Source organism: Lactuca saligna, chromosome 5 (genome assembly GCF_052625555.1).
Source record: "Lactuca saligna cultivar CGN05327 chromosome 5, ASM5262555v1, whole genome shotgun sequence".
NCBI classification, from domain to species: Eukaryota; Viridiplantae; Streptophyta; class Magnoliopsida; order Asterales; family Asteraceae; genus Lactuca; species Lactuca saligna.
This window is the reverse complement of record NC_136421.1, coordinates 218567795-218588633: the sequence shown is the minus strand read 5'-3', so window position 1 is coordinate 218588633 and position 20839 is coordinate 218567795. Positions and strand designations below refer to the sequence as shown.

The window sequence follows — 20839 nt, the reverse complement described above, 5'->3', positions numbered from 1 at the left end:
GCAATCTGTATGCAAGATTAGAGTCTGAACTTTGACAGTTAATTAGTTAAGTAGTTGTAGATTGAATGCTAGTAAAGAGTCTATCGTCTAACGGGATCATGATATATATATATATATATATATATATATATATATATATATATATATATATATATATATATATATATATATATATATATATATATATATATATATATATATATGGGATCATCAGTCAAATATTTAGGATTTAAGTCCATTGTAGACAAACGTAGATTTAGAAATAAATAGTATCCATGTGTATGCCGTTCTGAAAAAATAAATAAATAACCTTACATAAATTGTCTTATAAATATATATATATGATTACAAATCAGTTTCAACAGGCATGGCCCACTGATTTTATACAAATACAAAATATTCGAAATTAGAACCGAATCTATATAATTTTCAAAATCCAACCAAACATATGATTTAAAAAAAAAACACAATGACCAATTTCATTTTATAATATTCACTAAAATCCTTTCTCTATATGTTCAACTTGCATTAGTCAAACTAAAAATTGGATAAATCTTTGACAAAAAATGAAAACAAGTCCAAATGTCAAAGAGAGGGGAATACCGGCAAAAGATCCATTTCAGTTCCATGCACCAGCACACACACACAAACACCTCTCATTAATCCAAATAATTAATAGACAAGATAATGGCGTTTGATTATCCGATTCTATTAATTTAAGACAAAATGGTGGGGCGACTTTGAGAGGATAAGGCCTTTTTATTTCGTCATCTTCCTCGATATATTCTCCTCTCTGTCAAAACTCAAAACCCTCTCTCCTTTTTTTATCCGTTTTCACTTGTTCTTCCGTTTTTGTCTTTGTATGATCCCTATCTGTTTAAATTCATCCATTTTTATGCTGCAACTCTTAATCTGATCAATATCATGTCTGTTGCGTATGAGTCTAATACCAACAGTGATACTAATCGGATCCGGCAGCCTGGGTTTGCTCAAGGGATGTGGATCTACAACTCATCGGAGACCGCTAGATTCACCGGAGATGATCATCGGAGCAGCAAGTTCCCCGTCGATAAGGATGAAGATGATCATGATTCAAGCAGTTCTTCGTCAATCGGCAATAACAGTGACGCATCTGGCGGCGAAGGCGATTCCGATGATGACGCCGGCGGCGGCGAGGTTCAGAGCTTATTTAAAGGCTCATTGAATAACTTATGCGCTTTGGAACAGGCTTTGCCGATCAAGTATGATTTCTTAGTTTTATCATTTGTATTATCCATTACTTTTATCTATGATTGCAATTTTTTGTTACACCTGTTCATATCAACAATTAAACGATTCGAGAAATATTAATCCTGAAGATCGGTGATAAGTCCGTACTGGTTACTTAATTAATGAACGAATATTGTATGCGATTTTGACATGCATGTGCTTCTAGAATCAAGGAATCATGAAACATAGCTCATTAATTTGAGTCAAAATATATTGAATTTCATAGATAGTAACATAGGGGTTGGTCTGATTGTCTGAATCAATTAAGTTCTATCTTATATTCTCATTCAATGTTGGTCTGATTCTCATTTTAGGAGAGGTATATCCACATTCTATGCTGGAAAATCGAAGTCATATACAAGCTTAGCTGATGCAGTATCTGCTCCATCAATCCAAGACATTGGTAAACCAGAGGATGCTTACAACAGGAAACGGAAAAACATAATTGCACATGGTGTATTCTTGGATAAAAATCGAAATTTTGGTTCTAAAACAGGGATATCAAAGAGATCAAACAACACAAATGGAGTTGGTGAAACTGAAACTTCAAGCATAAGCTTAAGCTCATCCCCTAATCTTTCTCTTCCCCCTTTACCTTCACGTCCTACAAGATTACCCACTAAAGAAATTTCAGATTCATCATCTCCCAGGATTCATTCTTCTCCATGGAGATCTTATTCTCTGTCAGATTTACAACATGCTGCTGGTGAAACATCAAGAATGAAAAGCTCACTTGATAACATAAGAGATAAGGATGAAGATGATTAGAGTTTGAAAAAGATGACTTTGTAAGGTGTTAGGTTTGTAGCTGGTTTCCTTTTTCCCGTTTCCTGATAACTGCCCTTTGTACTTACTTCCTTGAGGGCATTTCTGGAATTCAGTGGATTTTATGTTTCCTGTAGTTCTTCCTTGTATCCTTATGCTTGTTATATATATAATCAAATGTCCCCTTTTCATCATATTTATCTGTTGCCACTTGTCATCCATTCACCAATCTGTTTCAGATCTGTAAGATTCTGCAAAATGGATGAAGTTGCTACTTAAATCTACTGAAAGGTACTGTGAACACTGTTTGAACCCTAAACATAAACAGTATCTATTCTTTATTAAGAAGAAGTAGAGGGGAGCTCTTTAACTGCGTCATTATAAGTCTGATTAACCTAACTGCTTTATTATAAGTTCTATTGACCTGATTTGTTTTTTGGGAATGTAGTTCAATGTTTTAGCTTAGACTCTGAAAACATCTTGTTTTTTTGGTTAAATGTCAACCGACTCACATGCCCTAGACAGGGGTATCAAAGCTTATTTGTAGCTATTTCTGAATTGTGCAGAATTTTTGCCTACTTAAACTCTGCCATATCATTTCATTATAGATTGATATGATTTCTTATTTTCTTTTACCGCTTGAAATGCAATATTTGGTTATATATCGACATGTTTACTATTTACAAATCCTAAACAAAAAGGTAGCAAAACTCTCTCTCTCTCTCTCTCTCTCTCTCTCTCTCTTTTTTTTTTTAATAAATAAAAACTAACTTTTGTGATAGATGCTTCCTTTTCACGAGACATGATAGCCTCGTTTACATATTTTTTGTACTAACAAGTCCTGGTTTTTCAGTTATCTCTGCTTATTTTCCAAGTATTTTGGGTTCGGTTTTCCCAAGTATTTTCGGTCTTAACCGGTTCTAAAACCAATTTTTAATCTGTGTAGTTTAAATTATATAAATGTTGTGTTAAAATAAAAAAAAAGAGAAAATTACTGAAATCGTTTTTATGGTTTGATCAAAATTGCACGTTTGGTCCCTAACTTTTTTTTTTGCACTCGGATCGTCTCTGTGGTTCGATTTTATTGCGTTTTTCGTCCCTTACATACATAAAATTAAGGGACCAAACGTGCCATTTTGACCAAACCATAAGAACGATCCAAGTGCAAAAAAATATTAGGGATCAAACGTGAAAATTTGACCAAACTATAGGGATAATTTCAGTAATTTACTCAATAATAAATAAAAAGACATTTTATGGCAAATAAAACTCCTATAATCTTTTGTAAATTTTTAAAGATTTAAGAGACATAAATGTTCGTCGTAAAATGATGTCATCTTTTGTTAAAGTTCACGACTAATTTATGTGTTTGTTGTCTTTTACTTATGAAATAAGAATGCATGATAACCGTTATTGTAACCAATTCTATTATATCGGTCCGGTCTTTTATTTTAGGATTTGTCACTTTCGGTTTTCAGTCGTTCCGGTTCCAAAAACGAACACACCCCTAAGAAGAAGTATTATGAACCAAACAGCTTATAGCCTAACATATAAGGATTTGACGGTAACGTGTCTTCCAACTAAATGTTGAGGGTTCAAGTCTCGTTAGAGACAAGATATGTAGATTTATGAGTAGGATAGTGAGTTATTGTGTTAGTAGTGTAATATTAACTTTTTTTAAACGCGTATAATAAATTACAATAGCCCAGGCCATCCCAACTCCTAAAATCCCTTTCTTCGTTGAGTTGGTCGTCTCCCTAATTGTTGACACAACCCTAAAACAATTGTTCTGTCATGTCTAACTTTTCTACCTCCTCAATTCTTTTCTTATCATTAAAATTCTCCTATTCACCGCCCGCTACCACTAAATCTTACCACTGCTTCCTCCGGTAATCACTGATAACACATTCCTTCATTCACTTTCTCAACAAAAAGATTTCCTTCTATACTAATAGGTTTCCTTTGATACGTCGTATGAACAGATCTAAGATCCTAATGCAGAACAGTGTGGTGTATGCACTGCAATCATCTCGGGCTCTTCCCATTCGAACCAGAAATACCTGAAACATAAACTAAAAACCGTAAGAACAAAACTTAGTGAGTTCCCCAAAATACTACATACCATACATATCAAACATATAATGGGTCTTGCCCGACATTGAGCCTCACTCAGTAAACAAATCAGTCAGTCATCAGACCCCGCCTGGCATTGGGCTCAACCTTGTATACATATAAACATGTAAACATATGAACACATAAACACATGCAATGATCACAAAGATAAATAGCATACAAAATAGTCATCGAACCCTGCCCAGTAAACATCTAAACACATAACATATGCAAGAGTCATGCACACATCTAGCATCCTAAACATAGCAAACCATGGGCCGATATTGGTGCCTTCGACCCGTTAAACATAGTGAGGAAACTCACCTCATAGTTTGAAAGAATAGTTGAACTGATCACTACTCAAAAAACTATCTCTATCGGTCACCTATAAAATTAATAGGAACCTAAATCTCAAACTATAAATCAAATTACCCAAAATGCCCTTAGTTCAAACTTGGTCAAAGTCAAAGAGAAAGTCAACGGTTAAGATCCAAAAGTCAATATTTATTCTCAACGGAGTACGCCCAACGTATTTTGATGTTGACCAAAAGTGGGGTGTTGACCGCATACGCGCAACGTACCATCAGGTACGCCCAGCGTACGCAACCCAGTCCCAAAACTCCATTAAGAGCTTATTCCATTAAGCCCTTACGTCCAAAATTCAGATCCATGCCCAAAATGATATCCTAAGTCATAAAGTTTCCAGCTTTATGCCTTTGCATGACTATAAAGTGTTTAATGACCAAAACCCTAAGTTCTTAACCCAATAAGACATCACAACTCTTGTATGGAAGGGATGGAAGGGCCAAGATCACATTTTTATGGTTCATAATAGTTCCATAATGGATAAAGTTTCAAACTTTATCCATTAGAATGATCCCAACAAACAAGGTCTAGTCTTTAAGTCTCAAAGGGACCCAAAAGTGCATCTTTTTCAACTTAATCCATTAAGTCCAAGTCTCCAACCTTCAGATCTGAATCAAAATGATGTTTAGATGGATAAAGTTTCCAACTTTACCCATAACAAGGTCACAAACTTTCAAGATCTAAGCTTTATGCACTTAAAGTGACCCAAAGCTCATAACACCAACAACTAGCTAGATCTAACAATTTCATTATCAAGATTTAAACCTTATACATTTAGAAGAAAGATCAATGTGGACAAAGTCTGGATCTACAAGCTCCATTGCAACCAACACTTCTTCAATGAGTTCCTTCTTCTCCAAGGTGCACAAAGAACACTCCAAAGCACTTAAAAACACATTTTTTTTTGCTCACAAGACTCAATTTAGGGTTAGGGTTACAAGAGAGGATGTTGGAGAGGTGGAGGTTGAGAATGGAGTGGGTTTGCGGAAGTTAAAGAGCTTAAATAGGGCTCAAACCACGAAAATAGGGTTTGATCACTGATCGCGTACGCCTAGCATACTCAATTTATGCCAAGCGTACTCAGGCATACTCAGTACACCCAATGTACATGGCTGGTCCAAAAATCATCCTAACTTCAAACGGTTGTAACTTCTTCGTTCCAACTCCGTTTTCGATGTTCTTTATATCCACGAAAAGATATTGAAGAGCTCTACAATATTATATAAATTTCTTGGACTAAAAACTTTTTGAACAAAAATCCATATTTCATGCAAGACCACGGCCTATGACTTTTCCCTTTTATCATTCGGCCCAAAACACAATTTAAGGTTTAAATATCTTAACCAACATTACCTCCTTTCACAAGGACTAAACCTTGCCTCCTTAAGGCCCATAGTCTTACACAATCGACTTCTGGCCCATGGCCCAGAAATGGTAGGAAACATGAAGTTACATCTTACCTTAAACTATATTACTTCATGACTAGGTACACTGCCTAATTTTTTTTTTAAATTGGTTGAGATTTGGCAGGATATATTAAAACTAGTAGTAAAATTACACATGAAGTTTTTGACACCGTTTTCGGGAAAATGTTTAATTTATTGAAAATTATATGCCATTAGTTGAATGATCGTTTGTGTGGGATAAAATCCACATAAACTTATTTTTTGTTTTCTATTTTTCTAGTGACCATGAAGTGGTGAATCTTTCTCCATTTCGTGGAAACTAAGTTTCAGTTTTGTTTTTTATTTCTTTTTTGTTCGTTTTACACTTTTATTTTTCTGTTGTTTCAGTAGTACATGACCAAGGGATCCTCATCGACGATAGTAGCTGAGTTCAAAGATCCAGAATCGGAGTTTCACAAGCAAAAGAAGGGCAACAAAGAAGAAGGGTACAAATCAGGCAAGACCTATCCAAAACCAGAATCTGAAATCAAAATCGAGGAAGAAAGCGAACCAGAAAACAACATGGTTGATATTACAAAGATGACCATAGAGGAGTATAACCAACGCACATGAGAAGACGTCAGACCTTGTCTTATGCAATCAGGAATCCCGGGCACAACAAATTTTTAGCTAAAAGGGAATTTCCTCAACATGCTACAAAACACTCCATTCTATGGAAAAGACCACGAAGATGCTTATGCTTATCAACACATAGATGCAATTGAAGAAATTGTCAATTACTTTCACATTGTTGGGGTACGCAAAGATGCATTCATTTTAAAAGTGTTGTCAATCACATTAAAAAATAAGGCCAAAACATGGTTAAAATCACTACCAGCAAGATTGATCACTACTTAGGCTACTTTAAGAGAGCAATTCATACACTAATTAAGCCTTCCATCAATGACTGCCAAGCTAAAGAAAAAAATCCATAATTTACAACAACTTGACAAGGAGTCATAATTTCCATAATTTACAACATTATAAACAATCTACACGAAAATGGGTCAAACAAGATCTATGTGCTTAAGGAGGCCATTGAGTAATATGAAAACACAACAACAACCCACAAACATTTTCCAATCTCAAAGTTTGGCTAAAATTGAAAGATTCTCTAAAATAGAAAAAAATAGTTAAAAAAAAAACAAGGAATAGTTTTTCTTTTATTTATTTATTTATTTTTGAGTTTTTTGAATTTTTGTGTTTTTCTTGCATTTTTTTAAGTTGTTGTTTTTTTAATTAATGTAATATCCTTTTTAATGAATAATAAATTAGTTTTAAAGAAATTTGTAACATCACATTTTTCAGAAATATTTTTTTCATTTTAAAACTAACATAAACACTCTTATTATTATTATTATTATTATTATTATTATTGTTATTGTTATTGTTATTGTTATTGTTATTGTTATTGTTATTGTTGTTATTATTATTATTATTATTATTATTATTATTATTATTATTATTATTATAAAAGTACATTCAAAGAAAAATTATTTGTTCATAAACTGAAATCCCTAAATAAGAGTTATAACAAAAGCAACTTAGAATCTCAAATTATAAAATTGTTGATCTGTGTTACAATTGTGTCTTCGTATTCCCACGAACTGATAAAGTACCTGAGAAACATTTAATCCACAACTGTAAGCCAAATCTTGGTGAGTTCCCCAAAGTATCACATACAACATAACAATATTCTTCTTGAAATGAATTTTATAAACAAAATAAGCTGATGTGGATTTTAGCAGACCATAAAAACTTTGGACACTTACGTTCGTGCAATTTCTTGGTATGTGCTGGTGATGATAAAATCTACATTGTTCATGGCTAGAAGGTCAACAGTAAATTGACAAGAAAAGTGATACTTGTCATCAAATACAAGTCCGAATTTGGGTACTTTGTTTTCTCCAAAGCATGCACAATGTTGCACTGCATTTGTCAATATAGATATAATAAATTTCACCACTTTGTGGAGAATAACTTGAAGTTTTTATCTTCAGAAAAAGGTTTCTTACGTGAGTTATTCCCATTTTGTAGGATAACAAGGAGGCAACAAGATTCCCTTCACTATAATTTCCAGTTATAAGATCAGGAGTACCATGTAACTCAACAGAAATCTCGCTTGCTGCATCTTGTGACACAACATATATCATTAAAATGAAATAATATATAAAAGTTCAATTCGGTAGATTGATTTAATTTACCTCTGCAAACTTGTCCAGATAACGCCATACATCAAACCTTGAGATCCACTTTTTAAGAATCCCTTTCTTTGTCCTGAAAGGAACACGCAATATATGGGTGTGTTTAGTCCCACTAACTCCCTTTAATCACTGGTTGCATGAAGTACCTTTTGCATCAGGTATCAACCGAGTCACCTTAAATAAGTTAAAACATCACAAGGTTTTATAAACAAATTCAGAATGCTGTTAAAATATGACTAGAAATAAAAGTATACGTACAATCAGAATCTTGGGTTTGATATCGAGTCCTTGATGCTTTAATTTAGGAAGCATCTCATTCTCCAATGCACGAACTTGGTCCAATATATATACAATCTATGTTTGAAACAAAAAAAAAACGTGTGAACAAAACTATAAACTCGTAACATTAAATCTTTATTCGAGTCAAGATCTCTATATTTTCTTCAATATTTTTCATAAATTCTTCCAAATATACAAGAAAATTAAAAAAAATTGATTAATGCAAGAACACTTACAAAAATGCATGTGTGTGTGTGTCTATATATATATATATATATATATATATATATATATATATATATATATATATATATATTAAGATTCACATGTAATTATATCATTTAAGAAAAAAAGCTCATGCATGCTCTCTAAGCTCAACCAAAAGGTCAGAACTGAAGTCCATTATGAATATAAGATCATGAAGTTGTCCAAACTCCAAAGAACAAACCATTAAGAGGACCAAAAATACCAAATTATGGACTAAAATACCATTATCTCATTAGTCCAAAGATGAAATATAGTAAAGCAATGATCTTTGCAGGTTACAAAGGTGTAAAAGGTAGATGAAAGTCGAGATATTCTAATGAAAATCTCCAATACCCAATCTTGTAAGAAACTCAATATAAAAAGTCACCAAAATCACACAAAATGGATGAGAGGTGAGAGATAAGAGGATCAAAATGGTGAAAGGGAGGATATGGTTTGCTCCCAAGGAGCTCTTGAAGTGTTGGAGGCTGAAAAATGACCTCAAACATTGAACTAATCCTTTAAATATGGGGAAAAAACTAAATTTATGGGCCTGGGATGCACATCTTACCATACTGTGGTGACCTTCTCACCACGCCATGGCGACATGCTTTTACTTATTTCATTCAAACTTTAAAAAATCGTAACTTCTTCGCTTTAAATCCATTTTCAGTGTTCTTTATATACACACGAAGGTATTAACAAGCATCATAATCCTATCTAATTACTTTTTACTTAACGAATAACGAACTTAATCCTCTAATACATCCAAAGAGTCTAAAATGTTACTTTCCCATTCTACCTTTTGGCTTCAAAGCACACTTTAAAGGTTTAAATCATTTAAGAAACATTATAAACACCTAATAATATCTAAACTTTATCACCTTGGAAGCTTAAGAACCATACTTGATTAAATTATGGTTCGTTATCCTGAAATTGGAAACATTCTAGAACTGAATGTTACAAAATCTATGTTTATTGTATTTTTTTAATTTAATTTTAAATAAAAAATGATGTAGAGTGGTGTTTTAGTGGTAGGTATACCACGAGTTTAGTGGTTAGATATGGTGTTAATGTGACATCCACCATATTAGTGGTTAGTGGTAGGTATTTCGGATGATCTTATTTTATAGAGGGTGTTATGGCCATTCTATATTCTTATATATATATATATATATATATATATATATATATATATATATATATATATATATATATATATATATATATATATATATATATATATATTAAAAATAGGATTTGGTTATATGTGATATTTTTGTGAACTTATGAATGATATATATAATATTTAGAGATTAGGTTGGATAAATATGATTTATTGATATTTATTAAGGATGTGTATTATTATTATTATTATTATTATTATTATTATTATTATTATTATTATTATTATTATTATTATTATTTTTTGAAGTGTGGAATTTATCTTTCAATATATTCAAGATGGATATTTGAAGATTACAAAACTACATAATATACAATAAAGAATCATAAGCATCTAATCTAACTCAATAAATACAGATTTTTGTCACTTGTCATGATTTCATTGCATTTGATACATGTTATTTTTTAAGATTTTTTGATTTTTTTTTCAATTGTCATTTTATGGTTTTTCTATTTTATTAAATTCAACACAATATTCTAATAATTGTAATAAATATAATAATAAATGCATATCAATTTCATTAATATAAAAATCCTTTTAATTTCTAAATATCTAAATTGATTCCAATTATTTTATTTATTTATTTAAATTATGTTTAAATTTAAAAGAGAAATAAAAAGTTAAAAATAACAAAATAAACATTACATTTCAATTATTAAATTCTTTTTCTTATAAATTCAAACTTCCTAGACTTTTAGAACTTCATATTTAACTTTTTTTAAAATTTTTGTTATATAAATTTTCAAAAAAAAATGACTAATAACTAATAACCTTTAAATGTGACTCAGTTGTTTATAGTTGACAAAAATAATTCACAAATAATAGTATTTAGAAATTTATGGATAGTTTGCAATTTACAATTTTGAAACAATTTTTTTGTCACTAAAGATAATTCAAAACTTGTATAGTATAAGGAAATTCATTATGTTTTGAAGTTATCATTCAAGATATTTATCAAATAGAGAAAACAAGCTTTAAAAAATAGTCTTTTTACTGTTATTCCACTAAACTATATCCCATTACTAATTTTATATTTGCTAACTTGATGCATAATATACACATAACTATTTAGAGTTATGATGGTAATAGATGATCTGATAAATATTGTGAAAATATAAAAGCAATTCTTGATCGTTGGATTGAAAAAAAAAACATGATGATTCTAAGAGCATAGGATATGGGTCTTCATAATGTCATTATTGCTAAGGTGGTAGCTCCATAACGCCGTCATAACATGGAGAACATCGCCCCATTGCTTGTTATGATGCTTCTGTTGGCGTTACAACATATCGAAACAAGAATTCAGAACCAATCAAAACTATTTTTCTCTTTCTACCTCTTAACATGTTATAACATATTATAATATAGGAACATCATTTCTTATATGGTGTTAAGACAGTGTTAAATGGAGGTGATGGGTGTGACATTTGAAGTGATGTTATACATAATGTTCTAACTAAATGTTGACTATTTAAAGTTTTCCAAATTAAAAAGATTTAAAATGAAGAAGATTTAATTGTGATTGTCATGATAAGTATAAAATTGTAAAACAAAATTAGACAAATCTACAATATTGGTTACTAGGTACTCAAAAATATTTGGAGAGGGTCCAAAAAGTTTCCAACTTGCATGAAAAGTCTAAAAATCAAGGTTTTTTTTGTCCCTAATACATTTGAAAAGTCAACTTTACCATTTTTTTTCTATTTTCTTTATTTATTTTGGTATTTAAATAATTAAAAATAAAAATTAAAAACTAAAATCTCTCTCTCTCTCTCTCTAAGGAACCTATATTCATACTTAGGAGCAAACTAAGTTGGATTTTCAAGATTTGTAAATCCACACAAGAATCAAAATAAATCTCCACAAATAAGCAAATCATAACTGCATCATCAGATTACATAGATTTTGGTTTTGGTGAGTTTAGTAAAAAAATCGTTGAGACCCCATCTCTTCATCTCCGACCCCTATTCCTGTTCATCATCATTTCACCTTAAATCATCACCATTCTCGCCATCCTACCACTCTAGCTTCCACTGTAGCTTCCACATCCACCATCATATTTTCTTCCCTGTTATCATCCCTCACAAAAGAGGAGGTAAAGGTAGTTATTAGGGGTGTGACTCTGAAATACTAGCTTGAAAATAACCAGATGCCTCCAACGTCTGAACATTAAGCAATGGGTGTCATATATGATTTTTGGGAGAGAAAAAAAATTATAGATAGGATTCGAATTTGATGTCCGGCGAGAACAAATTGCAAGTGGGTGAGTGGGTCTCAAAATCTCGTTTTAGGAATAATGAATTGCACGTGGGATAAATATGTACTCGACAATAGTGGTCCTCAAGCTTTGGTGTAGGGATGAGAATTTCGCCCGAAAACCCGAACCGAACCAAACCGAACTAGCCGTGAATAAGCAATTCGATTCGGTTTCCGGGTATCTATATAAGGCTTATTCGGTTTTCGGGTTATTCGGTCCGGGTTACCCGAATAAGGGTTTTATTGGTCAAAAAGGACTGAATCGAATATGAAAAGTCACATTTTTTCCCCTTGCACGATTGCTTATTCGGTCTTGTATTCTATCGATCGTTACCCAAAATACTCACGTAATGTTTAATGTTTAACTTATATACTTATAAATAGATTTTTGAGTGTTTTAGATGTTTAATGTTTAGTGTTTAATATATTGCTTAATAACTATATCTTAAGAATTTGGTGGTTGGATTTTACATTTTATATATCAAGAATAGTTAATTCGTGTTATTCGTGTTTATCATAAGCTACAAAAGTCATACAAAATACAATATTTATAATCACATTGTAAATGTTATTTGGGTTATTTGGCTCCTTAATCATCTTGTACATGTTATTTGGGTTATTCGTGCCGAAACCGAACCGAATCGAATACTCGAACCGAACCGAACCCGTATTGCTTATTTGGTTTGGTTTTCAGTTCATATAATTACCCTTATTCGGTTTTCGGTTTATTCGGGTTCGGTTCCGACCCGAATAACATCCCTACTTTGGTGACTAGGATAATGGTGTGAGGCTATATCTGTAACGAGAGCTAAAGAGATGGGGGTAGATGGCAACAAGGGAAGAAGAAAAACGAGGGTGGGGTGTTTTAACTTTGATGTGTGGAGAGAGAGAGAGAGAGAGAGAGAGAGAGAGAGAGAGATTTTAGTTTTTATTTTTTATTTTTAATTATTTAAATACCAAAAGAAGTTAAAATGATAAAATCACTTTTCAAAGTTGGAAATTTTTGGATTTTATATCCAAAGTTTTTTTTTTTTTTTTTTTTTTTTTTTTTTGAATACAACATGCTAATCCTACAGTTTTGTCACAAAATTATAATATTGGATTAATACTTTCAATATAACAAGTATAAATAAAGAATACATGGATATTTTCAATTTCTAATTGCAACTAAATCTTCAATTACATGTGCTTTTTAATATAAGCTAACCTTAACCCTAGATAAAAAAATAAAAAAAATAGGTATTTCTAAATTATTTGTGCCTTTTAATGAAAGTCATCTCTGGCGGCATTTGAGAATTTTATGGATGGTCCGTCTTTTTGCCTCATAAAAATCTACTTCTTTTATCGATAAACATCAAGTTATTACTTTAATATGTTTTGGTTATTAATGGTAACTGGGAATAATCTTTCAACGATTTGAGAATTTAAGGTCCATGACAAATTCCTCATATTCACACCATGGCATCATCAATGTTACAGCCTGTATACGATATACACACTCAATTGGTTCTTTTTCACTCGGATTCCTCCATTAATGGCGATCTATCCTCAAATCAACCAATATACTACTGAATAACTGCACCAATTACCTTCCATTTATTCAATTTGGGTCCCTTGATTCATAAATACATCATCAATCTCCCAGCTCATCTATCATATATCCATGGCCAACAACAATCACAACCATAATCACTACCAGGCCTCCACCTCCACCACTGCCGGCGCCGATGGACTTGCTCATCGAGTTAACAGCCCTAGATTTTCTGGTCCGATGACTCGCCGTGCTCAATCATTCAAACGCAACACCAACAACACTAACGCTAATAATACGCACCATGAGATTGATGTTCCACTTAACTCACCTAGATCTGAACTCGCTGAAGGGTTTGACTCGGTACCTGAAAAGAAGCAGACCCGTTTGACCCAACGGATTCAAACAAGGAGAAGCGGCTCCAGTGGCGGATCCGGTAACGTTGATTTTGTTGAGGCGTTTGGATTAGGTGGAGTAGAGAAGAAAAAACTGCTAGGACACTGGATGTTCTTCCTGTTTTGTGGCTTCTGTTTGTTTTTGGGAATCTTGAAGGTTTCTGTTAATGGATGGTTTGGATCTGCCATCGAAAGAATTGGGTTTGATCAGGTTGGTTCATCTCTTGATAATTTTCATTACTTACACTCAAATCGCATTTATATATACATACGATATAATCAAAGATGCTCTGTTGCGTGGTCTTTATCCGATGAAGTGAACAACCTTCCGAACAATATATTAAATGGGGAATCTGACTACAGTAGGTTAAACAAGTTTTTGTGCTTGTTTGAATCTTTCTTTTATTCAGAAGAATATTACACTGATATTGACACCATAGCAGAAAGCTATATATATATATATATATATATATATATATATATATATCTTCTTTTTGGGTGTAATTTAGTTTCACTTAACTCACAATCTAAGGACTATGCAGATTTTATTGGTACGAAGCTCATAATATTGGTGAGATCATAAAGCTAATACTAAAAGAAGAAAAACCTATAAGTGCAGTAGTTGAACAACTTTTTGGTTTTTATAGAACTTTTACCATTATGTTGCTATGTTTTTATCTGAAGATGAATATTATATCTTATTGTTATATAGAAACATCTTTGGATATTCATATTTTACAATTTGTTTGATGTCAATAGAAGCTGTCACTCACATTATCCCCATTGTTTGTGTTACAGCATATTTGTGTTTACCTTTTGTTTTTATCCTGTTTTTGTTTTAACTGATGTTTGTTTCCAATAACCTTCTCCATTATTTAAAGAACCACTAGAAAACATAAGAAAATTGCATACAATTTGGACTTTCATCCATAAACATTAACCTTTTGGCTCAATTTTGATAACTTCATATTTTCTTACATTTGTATCAAATTAGGATTACTGGGATTCATCAATCTCTTATAAGAACTTAAGGGATCATATATCTCACGACAATAGATATCAAGAAAATAAAAATCATATTGGAGTTGAAGAAAATGATGTGCACAAAACTCTAAAAATGGTAGCTTCAGGTATTGTTGCTGATCAGTATCATAAAGATGATGTAAGTCTACACATTTTAAACATTTTCAAATATATTTTATCATCAATGAAACAAATTGTTTATGAAATCATATGATTTTAGTTCACAGGTGTGTGGAGTAAACCCAATAGTGGTAATTACACTCGGTGCATTGATCGACCAAAAAGTCAAAAGAGTAAGTTTCACATAAAGTTTGACTTTTAATTTTGACCTCGAGTCTATTGGTTAACTTTCTTCCTTTTCTTGTAGGGTTGGATGACAAGACTAATGGTTACCTTCTTATTAATGCAAATGGAGGCTTAAATCAAATGAGATTTGGGGTCTGATTCATTTATATACTAATAAATTATACAATGTTTGTAATTATATCTTAATTGTACTCAAAATTATCTATTAATCTAATAATATATTTGTAATTTGTATTGCAGATATGTGATATGGTTGCTGTTGCAAAGATTATGAAGGCCACATTAGTTCTTCCTTCCCTTGATCACACTTCCTATTGGGCTGATGAAAGGTTTTGTATTTTTGTTTTTCTTGAATTTAGCAATCTGAAAATTATATATTGATTTATATTATATATTTTCAGTGGATTCAAAGATCTGTTTGATTGGCAACATTTTATCGAAACCTTAAAAGAAGATGTGCACATAGTTGAGGAATTGCCACCTGTTTATGCTGGAATCGAACCGTTTTCCAAGACTCCAATTTCATGGTCAAAGGTTTGATTTTGACCCTCCATTGACTATTTTCTTGGCCTTTTATTATAAAGTTTTTGTCTTTTCTTTGAAGTCATCTTTTTAACTCTTTGTGTCTCAGGTTAGTTATTACAAAATGGAGATTGTGCCACTTCTGAAACATCACAAAGTAGTCTATTTCACACATACTGATTCCAGAATCGCCAACAATGGAATCCCGAATTCCATTCAGAAGTTAAGGTGTCGTGTCAATTACAACGCATTAAAGTATTCTGCACCAATTGAGGAATTAGGAAAGACTTTGGTTGCAAGAATGAGACAAAATGGAAGCCCTTATCTTGCATTGCATTTGAGGTATTTATCACCATATCCAAACACCCTCTTTTATTATTATTATTTTTTTGACTTAAAAGACAATCTTTATTTCTTCTAGATATGAGAAGGACATGCTAGCATTTACAGGGTGTAGCCACAACTTAACATCAGAAGAAGACAATGAGCTTCGTAGAATGAGATATGAAGTGAGTCATTGGAAAGAAAAAGAAATTGATGCTTCAGAAAAAAGACAACTTGGTGGATGCCCTTTGACTCCAAGAGAGACTTCTCTTTTACTCAAAGGATTAGGGTTCCCTTCAACCACAAGAATCTATTTAGTAGCTGGAGAAGCTTATGGAAAAGGAACAATGGGTGCTCTCAATCAAGATTTCCCTAACATTTTCTCACATTTCACTCTTTCAACTCAAAGAGAGTTGAAACCCTTCATGAATCACCAAAACATGTTGGCTGGTTTAGATTACGTAATCGCCCTTCAAAGTGATGTTTTTGTTTATACTTATGATGGGAATATGGCAAAGGCTGTTCAAGGGCATAGGAGATTTGAGGATTTCAAGAAAACTATCAATCCTGATAGGTAATTTAATATTATTACTTTACTTTACTTCACTTTACATACTATGTTGTTGTTTTTGTGTAAAATCAATTTGTTTTTTTTGTTGATGCAGGATGAATTTTGTTAAGCTTGTGGATGAATTGGATGAAGGGAAGAAATCTTGGGAGGAGTTTAGTTTGGAAGTGAAGAAGCTTCATGAGAAGAGAGATGGAGGTCCATATGTGAGGGAACAAGGGGAGTTTCCGAAATTAGAAGAGAGTTTTTATGCAAATCCACTTCCTGGATGTATATGTGATAGAACACATGAAAAGTAAGGATGATATTGTTTCTAAATTGAGTAGAATGTTAAGAAGAATTGTGGGTGGAATTAATATGAAATGAAAGAAGTTGGTGATTGATGGATGGATGAAAATATTGAAACATGAGGATATTGAGGTCAATCTGATCGACTTGAGAAGCTTGTGGAAGTAATTTGAGCAGCAGCTTAGGTCGAAATTTTAGAATTGGCGTAGGCTGTAAGAAGGTTAACTTTTGGTTTATTTTATATTATATATATATATATATATATATATATATATATATATATATATATATATATATATATATATATATATATATATATATATATATATATATATATATATATATATATATATATAGGATAATACATGAATAGAAGCAATGTAATACTTGTTCCTAAATTTATAATTATATCATATAGCATTCATGCTTCTTCTTTTGAATGGCTAAGGTTTAAGTTCAATATATTACTTAGCTTAGGATATGACATCACATAACATGGTATATTATGCATTGGATTGGGATTGATGTAGATGTTGATAGGACAAGAATTACATTCTTTTGTTTGTAAAAGAGACATGTGCAAAACATATGAATGTGCTTAAAATAGCTCTTAAAAGGTTATCCATCATAGATTTGTCGGATGTAGAAAAACTTGGTCTTGTGGATCATGAAAGTTCAAATAGTCTTATGTTAGATGCACGTAATCTACATCCTAGTTTTGTCCCATGTAGAAAAATGATGTCTTATGGAGATACACGTAATCTTGTATATGTAGGAAGGTATTGCTAAATACAAAATGTTTTTCTGACTTTTCTCTATAAGATTTGTTTCTTTTTCTTTTGCTAGAAGAGATCTACCAAACTTTCATTCTAAATATTTAAGCTGGTTAAATATCTCTCTCATTTCGGCTTTACCGAAGATGATTGGTACCACAATAAACAAACAACAACGACATCACCAAGATGTTAACAAATCAAGAACTAAACACACCCTAAAAAAACCTTAACACAAGATTCAACAAGAAGACACTTTGAGTTTCTTAACTTCTTCTACATCCATGAGAGTTATATTTGATACCAATTCCATTGACAAACTGTAGCAAACAAGGCCAAATCCAATGCACTGAATTACTGAATCGAATTTACAGAATGCAATAGTTCACTTGGAAAGGGACAAACAAACCATCCTCTTTTTGTAATGTCTTGGGAGTATACAATATCATCATGAGAAGATATGAATCCAACCAACATGGTACCTTCACAGATAATCAAAAGCTCATTGGCTCCAGGGTGAGAGTAGCCTTGATGGTATTGCTCATGTTGCCAGGTGAAGCAAGGCTGAAAGTAAAATCATCTATCATCACTTTAGTGGCATCATAATGATGCTCTTTACCAAGATTTCCCAAATTTTTTCACATTTTAGTCTTTCAACCAAAAGTTTTGTTGCAAAAAAAAAAAAAAAAAATGAAAATTTCATTATGGTTCTCAATGTATCAAATATATTAAGCGTATGTTAAATTCTATGTATTCTTTTTTTATGATTTTATAAGTGTTTATTATGTTTCTTGAATATAAATTTTAAATATATGTTTTAGTGCTTTTATATTTGTAAAACTTATATTACTTTCACACTATATGTTATTTCTCATATATAAAAGTCAAGATATATATATATATCTATATAGGATATAGATCCGGTAAGAAATTTTTTTTGGTAGGAAGGTAAGAAGTTTTTTTTCTACATATTTTTTGGACGAACAAAATAAATGAATCACTAGATGATTCATTTCTAAGATGATTCACAAAAAAAAATTCTCAAAAAAACATCTTTATGATTCATTTTTAAGTAAATTAAGAAAAAAATTCATTTTTATGATAATTTTAGTGAATAACAACAAAATCATTGTATAAATGAATCATAAAGATGTTTTTTTGAGAATTTTTTCTTGTGAATCATCTTAGAAATTAATCATCTAGTGATTCATTGATTTTGTTTGTCAAAAAAATATGTAGAAAAAAAACTTCTTACCTTCCTACCAAAAATTTCCTTCTTATTTGATCTTGACTCTATATATATATATATATATATATATATATATATATATATATATATATATATATATATATATATATATATATATATATATATATATATATATATATATATATATTGTAACTCCCGTAGATCCGGGCTAGTCAATTTAAAGACGATAAATATCAAAAATGACTTTTTGATGGAAGATTATTTATAAGGATTGATCTTAACTAAGTTGTAGTATATGTCACAAGGTTTCCGTGCATATAAAGAACGCCAAAATCCGAGTTATAACGAAGAAGTTATGACCTGTCGAAATTTCGCGACAGAACCGACACGACACAACGCGACGTAAATAGTGAATTTATGTTAGAGTGATATTTGGCCTTAGCAATCTAAATGAAATTCGTAGAATATGTTAAACCGAGAGCGTGTATGAAAAGAACGCCCAATTCTGACTTCGTATGAGGAAGTTATGATTTTTCAAAGTTTCAGCATTAGTAGTATGCAGCCCGAAACTCGAGATTGAGGTCGAGTGATATTTAGCCAAAACTTTCTAAATGAGAATTGAATATCTCATCAATAGTAGTCCAACGATAAAAAGACAGACGAAAACGGACGTTAAATGAAGAAGTTATGAATTTATAACGGAGTTTTCCTGTCCCGACCTACTAAAAATAATATAAAAGTAATATATTTATAATATGTTAAAAATAAAGTCAAAATTAGCCATTGAAGTCTAAATGAAAGTTGTAGATCTTGTTTTTACCTACACGTGGATATAAAGAACGTCGAAAACGGAGTTCGTATTCGAAAGTTATGAATTTCTGAAGTTCGGGGCGCGAAACCCCAAAACTGTCAGAACTCATGAGGTGAACATATGCAGTTCACGAGGTGAGCATTAGTGACTCACGAGGTGAACAGATGATGGACATCTTCCAGGGCAAGTGGCCATGACGAGCGCAATGATGTATCGAGCTCACGAGGTGAATATTAGAAACTCACGAGGTGAACCCAGAAAATTCACCCTATAAATAGAAATCAAGGGTTAGCTGATTTTGGTTGGTCCTTCTCATCTCTCCCACTCCCGATACTCTCTCTAAGCCCTATTTTAACCCCCCGAAGCCCCGGTATCATTCCCGAGACCCGAAACGAGTCCCGAAGCCCGAAGATCCCGAGAAGTGAGATTCCTGAGCCGAAGCTCTGCCCACGAGGATCCCGGTTTTTGTGAAGATCTTCCAGATCTACTGAAGAATACTACTTCTACAAGTCGTAGTGCTGTCTGATCATCTTCTGATCAGGTGAGTGTGTGGTCACTTTCTTCTAACACATAAATATTAAGTATTTACTATGAAATACGTGCTATGTGTATAATATAAAGTTGTTTATACGTGTGGGTGTATAGTCCCTTTCATAAACACGAGTATAATACAAGTATTGTTTGAATGTATTAAGTATATGTTTGAGTGAGTGTGTAGTTACTTTCTTCTACCGCATAGATATGAAGTATTTGTTATGACATACGTGCTATGTGTTTATACGTTGTTTGTTTACTTGATATGGTTGTCAAATGAATGTTTTATACAGATTTTTAAATGATTTAAACTATATATGTATTTTATATCTACAAATATGTTGGGTAGAACATGGGTAGTCGAAATAGTTGGTGTGTGATGAAGGATGAGTTTGAGGATGAAACGAAAGGTGAACCTTGGTAGTT

General features: G+C 32.0%; 2 protein-coding genes and 1 pseudogene across 2 annotated transcripts; 2 read left to right on the top strand and 1 right to left on the bottom strand.

Moving 5' to 3' along the window:
• Nucleotides 1-789: 789 nt before the first annotated feature.
• LOC145044958 (uncharacterized) lies at nucleotides 790-2228 on the top strand. The gene is made up of 2 exons (XM_078993319.1): nucleotides 790-1241; nucleotides 1584-2228. The coding sequence occupies exons 1-2, from the start codon at nucleotides 925-927 to the stop codon at nucleotides 2035-2037; spliced, it is 771 nt and encodes a 256-aa protein (XP_078849445.1). The 5' UTR covers nucleotides 790-924; the 3' UTR covers nucleotides 2038-2228.
• Nucleotides 2229-6983: 4755 nt separating this feature from the next.
• On the bottom strand, nucleotides 6984-9295 carry LOC145046270 (sucrose synthase 4-like; annotated as a pseudogene).
• Nucleotides 9296-13501: 4206 nt separating this feature from the next.
• LOC145044957 (O-fucosyltransferase family protein) lies at nucleotides 13502-17184 on the top strand. The gene is made up of 9 exons (XM_078993318.1): nucleotides 13502-14265; nucleotides 15049-15216; nucleotides 15298-15370; nucleotides 15445-15515; nucleotides 15624-15712; nucleotides 15785-15917; nucleotides 16015-16247; nucleotides 16327-16803; nucleotides 16895-17184. The coding sequence occupies exons 1-9, from the start codon at nucleotides 13792-13794 to the stop codon at nucleotides 17094-17096; spliced, it is 1920 nt and encodes a 639-aa protein (XP_078849444.1). The 5' UTR covers nucleotides 13502-13791; the 3' UTR covers nucleotides 17097-17184.
• Nucleotides 17185-20839: the final 3655 nt, after the last annotated feature.

Coding starts and splice junctions, on each gene's coding strand:
- LOC145044958 (XM_078993319.1), top strand. CDS start 925: ATGTCTGTTGCGTATGAGTCTAATACCAACAGTGATACTAATCGGATC. Junction 1,242..1,583: donor GAACAGGCTTTGCCGATCAA/GTATGATTTCTT, acceptor TTCTCATTTTAG/GAGAGGTATATCCACATTCT.
- LOC145044957 (XM_078993318.1), top strand. CDS start 13,792: ATGGCCAACAACAATCACAACCATAATCACTACCAGGCCTCCACCTCC. Junction 15,217..15,297: donor ATCAGTATCATAAAGATGAT/GTAAGTCTACAC, acceptor ATATGATTTTAG/TTCACAGGTGTGTGGAGTAA. Junction 15,918..16,014: donor CTCCAATTTCATGGTCAAAG/GTTTGATTTTGA, acceptor TTTGTGTCTCAG/GTTAGTTATTACAAAATGGA.